Below are 3,715 nucleotides of genomic sequence, written 5' to 3'. Positions count from 1 at the left end.
GGACCGCGGAAACCAGGGGGCCGGACTGCCAGTCTTGACCAATCGCCGGGCCTCCTTTCCTTCGAGGGGGCGGGGCATGCGCCTGGTTCATGAGGGGCTCCCCTTCCTCGGGGCGCTGCTCGGCGCGTCCGGCCTGGAGGGCGAAGGTAGGCGCGGACGGGGCTCTGTGGGGCTGCGCGCGCCCGACGCCGCCCGCTTGATGCCCCCAGAGGCTTCTCGTGCCCGGGGCTCCCAAGGAGGAGATGGAGGCCCGCTCAGCTCCCCGGGCAGAAGCCGACTAGCGGGGGGGGGATCGCTCCGCCGCTGCACCGGAGGCAGCAGGCTCGGCTGGGGGGCAAGAGCGGGGGCGCGGGGGGGGGGGGGTGAGGAGAAACAGCCAGAAGTGCTCCATGGTCGGCCGGCCTTGCGTGCAGGGCTTCAAGGGTTTTATTGACAACTGGAGTCTCAAAGCTTTTCAGAAAAAATGCATGTGAAATGTTTTGAACATGTTGGCTGCTACTGACAGGCTCCCTTAGTCCCACTTAAACCAGTGTTTGCACTTTCTGTAAGTGTAAAGTCACACTGCCTGGCATGCCTGGCTCACCTGCTTGGGTAAAAGCTGTTCAGGGCTACTAATCTCAAGGTGCTTCCTAGAAAACAAACTCTATTGCATTTGGTGGGACTAGGACTGGGCTGCCGAGATGCCCTAGAAGTGAAAATTGTAATTGTGTTGGGATCACTTTTAAATATAGCATGTTATGGTTATAAAGAGCCAGTGTGGTGTAGTGGTTAGAGTGCTGGACTAGGATCTTGGAGGCCGGGATTCAAATCCCCACCTGGTAATGAAGCTCACTGAATGACTTTGGACCAGTCACTGCCTCTTAGCTCAACCTACCTCACAGGGTTGTTGGGGTTATTAAATGAGGGGAAGTTGCGTTGTGCCCAAGTTGCGTTCTTTGAAGAAAAAAGGTGGGATATAAATGCTGATAATAATAATAATAATAATAATAATAATAATAATAATAATGCAGTTGGGAACTATTGGCTGCAATCTTACTCTTACAGAAATTGGTGGTAATGGTTTGAGAATACTTCTGGGTCAGGGCAGAACCAAACTGTGTGCCACTGACAATTGGGTAGAATACAACTCGCAGAAACTCTTCTTTCCTATGTAGCATTCCCCTTTGATGTATTTTGTCTTTGTTTTGGACCCATGCACTGCTGACCTGAAATCTTAACTTGCGTCACTGTCCATACAACAGAGTTCAAAGCCCTTCATCTTTGGATAGCTGGCAAATGCTTTGGCAGCAGCTGTTTCCGAATGGGTGAGAGATTAAGAACAAACAATCCAACAGCATTAATCTTTGCCCATATTTTTAGTAATAGCTGTGAAGCCATCCTAACTTTCTCACCAGTGAGCCCTGAATTGACTTTAATTAAATTCATCACGTGGCCACATATACAGTATTGCTTAGTATCATTTCTGGCTATAGCATTTCAAGCACTGTTTGTCCGTGTGTGCCATATTTTACTTATATTAACCTAAACATGGTGCCATTGGGCTTATTGAGCTTTTTGCATTACAGTCGTATCTTGGATCCCGAATGTCTTGTGAGTTGAATGTTTTGGCTCCTGAACGCTGCAAACCCACAAGTGAGTGTTCTGGTTTGCAAACGTTCTTTGGAGCACGAATGTCCGACGCAGCTTCTGATTCGCTGCAGGAGCTTCCTACAGCCGATTGGAAGCCGTGCCTTGGTTTCCAATGTTTTGGAAGTCGAATGGACTTGCGGAACAGATTCCGTTAGACTTCTGAGTTACGACTGTATACATATTTGGGCAATCTACAGTGTTGAGAATTAGAAATCCTAGGATTGCTGATGGGGAAGATAATTTAATACAGATTTTACACTGTTTACGATCAATCACAGTAGTGAAAAATATTTGTTCACAGATGCATGAACTATAATGGAATTTCTATTGCTCAATCTGTCCAAATATTACTAGAACCTTGTAAGACCGCAGGCTTGATACTTGTGGTTCACATGTGGTGAAAATAAAATATATAGCTTTGAAGTTTAGCAGACAAATCTTGATGCAATAAGTTCATTTATCATGAGTCTTGATGCTGCTATGACCTCCCAGAAATTCATGGTTAATGGGAGTAATACTACAGCAAGATATGCGGGGAAGATCAGGATTAGGATCCAGTAGATCTCTGGCAGAGTTTTGCCATCTTAACTTCCCCCTCCTTGTTCCTGCCAGAAATATTTTATTCCACAGGCTAAAACCAGCAACCCTGCAATTAAAAAAATACAGGAGATCAGTCTACTTGTACCCATTTTTGAATACTTGTACCCATTTCTTCGTCACTAGATTTTAGCTTGACATATGGCACTGCATTCTCAAAATAAATTGGTGGCAAAATCATCAAAGAGGTTTGTCACAGCATACTTGGCTTTCATTGGAATGCCACACTGAGAGATTCCCTAAGGATACAGTTAATGTTGACACTTAGGTGTTCCTACTTGACAGTGTACATAATTAAGGGAAATATGGTGCCAAGTTCCATCTTTCTGTACTTCATACAACATTGCTTGGTGTTTTGATGTTCATGGGTGAGCATGTTGTGCACAGTGAGGTTTGACGTCTTTCCCTTTCCTACTACAGGTTAGTTGCCAATTTCCATAGTGTCCAATCTTAACTCAGGAGAGCCAGTTCTTCCTTTCCATTGCAAGTCATCAAATGATGTACATCCACCTCCAAACATGAGAGAAAATTTGAAAAAAAGCTGCTAATTTGGAAGAAAGGCCTGTTGAACTTTGCTTCCTCTTAGTAGGCATGCGTAAGATTGCACTGAGACTCAAACCCTATGGATTTTGATTTCATTATAATTTGGTTTTGATGTCAAGCAATTTTTAGCCACTTTCCTCACAACTGGCTAGAAGCTTACCTGAGACATTTAGTCCAAAATTCCATGGGCTGAACATAGCAGCTCATGGATAATGTCTTATTCACTCCTACTGCAAGGATTCTTTCTCAATTTGATTTTTAGGTTGTGAAAGAACTGTGGAAATGTTGGTCATTGGACTTGGAGGGTAAGTGAATGGGTAGTTGGTTAAAATCCAGTTTTGCTTTAGATCAGGGATGGGGAACCTGGGACCCTCCTGATGATCATGGAATCATAGAATTGTAGAGTTGGAAGGGATCACAAGGGTCATCTAGTCCAACTCCTTGCAGTGCAGGAATCTTTTTGTCCAATGAGATTACAGTAAGAGTCTCATGCTCTGCTAACTGAGCTATGAAGCTTGAGTACAACTCCCACCACCCCTGGCCACTGGCTATGCTGGCTGGGGCAGATAGAAGCTAGCCTCAAACATTTGGAGGGTCCCATTATTGCTTTAGGTGTTTAGATCTACCCAATAGCTGAGTGGAATAATTTGCTTTTTGTGTGCTATTACTGCTTTCTGATCACTTTTCAGGATGGTGGGAAAACATAATTGTATTACTGAAGGCATGGCCAAAGTCCGTTTTGGGGGCCTAATCTGGCCCACCGGTCAGTTTAATCCGGCCCCTGTGGCAGTGTACTTGCTGGGGTAAAATCCTAACCTCAACAACTTCAATCTTAAAAAAAGGTTAACAACTTTGGTCGGCCCTCACAGCCCTTCACTTCATCAAATCTGGCCCTCTTTGAAAAAAGTTGGACACCACTGTATTACAGTTTTGCTGGTGCTAACCT

At 44.9% G+C, this 3,715-nt stretch overlaps 1 protein-coding gene across 1 annotated transcript in view; it reads left to right on the top strand.

Annotated features, from left to right (window-relative positions):
* Positions 1-74: 74 nt before the first annotated feature.
* Positions 75-3,715, top strand: part of CARNMT1 (carnosine N-methyltransferase 1) — a 32,664-nt gene continuing 29,023 nt past the window's right edge. Inside the window, 3 exon segments of the mRNA XM_083702165.1 lie at positions 75-146; positions 1,566-1,632; positions 3,032-3,074. Coding sequence (XP_083558291.1) covers positions 90-146; positions 1,566-1,632; positions 3,032-3,074 — 167 coding nt within the window. The 5' untranslated portion in view covers positions 75-89.

Source organism: Podarcis gaigeae, assembly GCF_964106915.1.
Source record: "Podarcis gaigeae genome assembly, chromosome: 11".
Taxonomy (NCBI): domain Eukaryota; kingdom Metazoa; phylum Chordata; class Lepidosauria; order Squamata; family Lacertidae; genus Podarcis; species Podarcis gaigeae.
The sequence above is the reverse complement of the archived record's forward strand: the minus strand, read 5'-3'. Positions and strand labels throughout refer to the sequence as shown.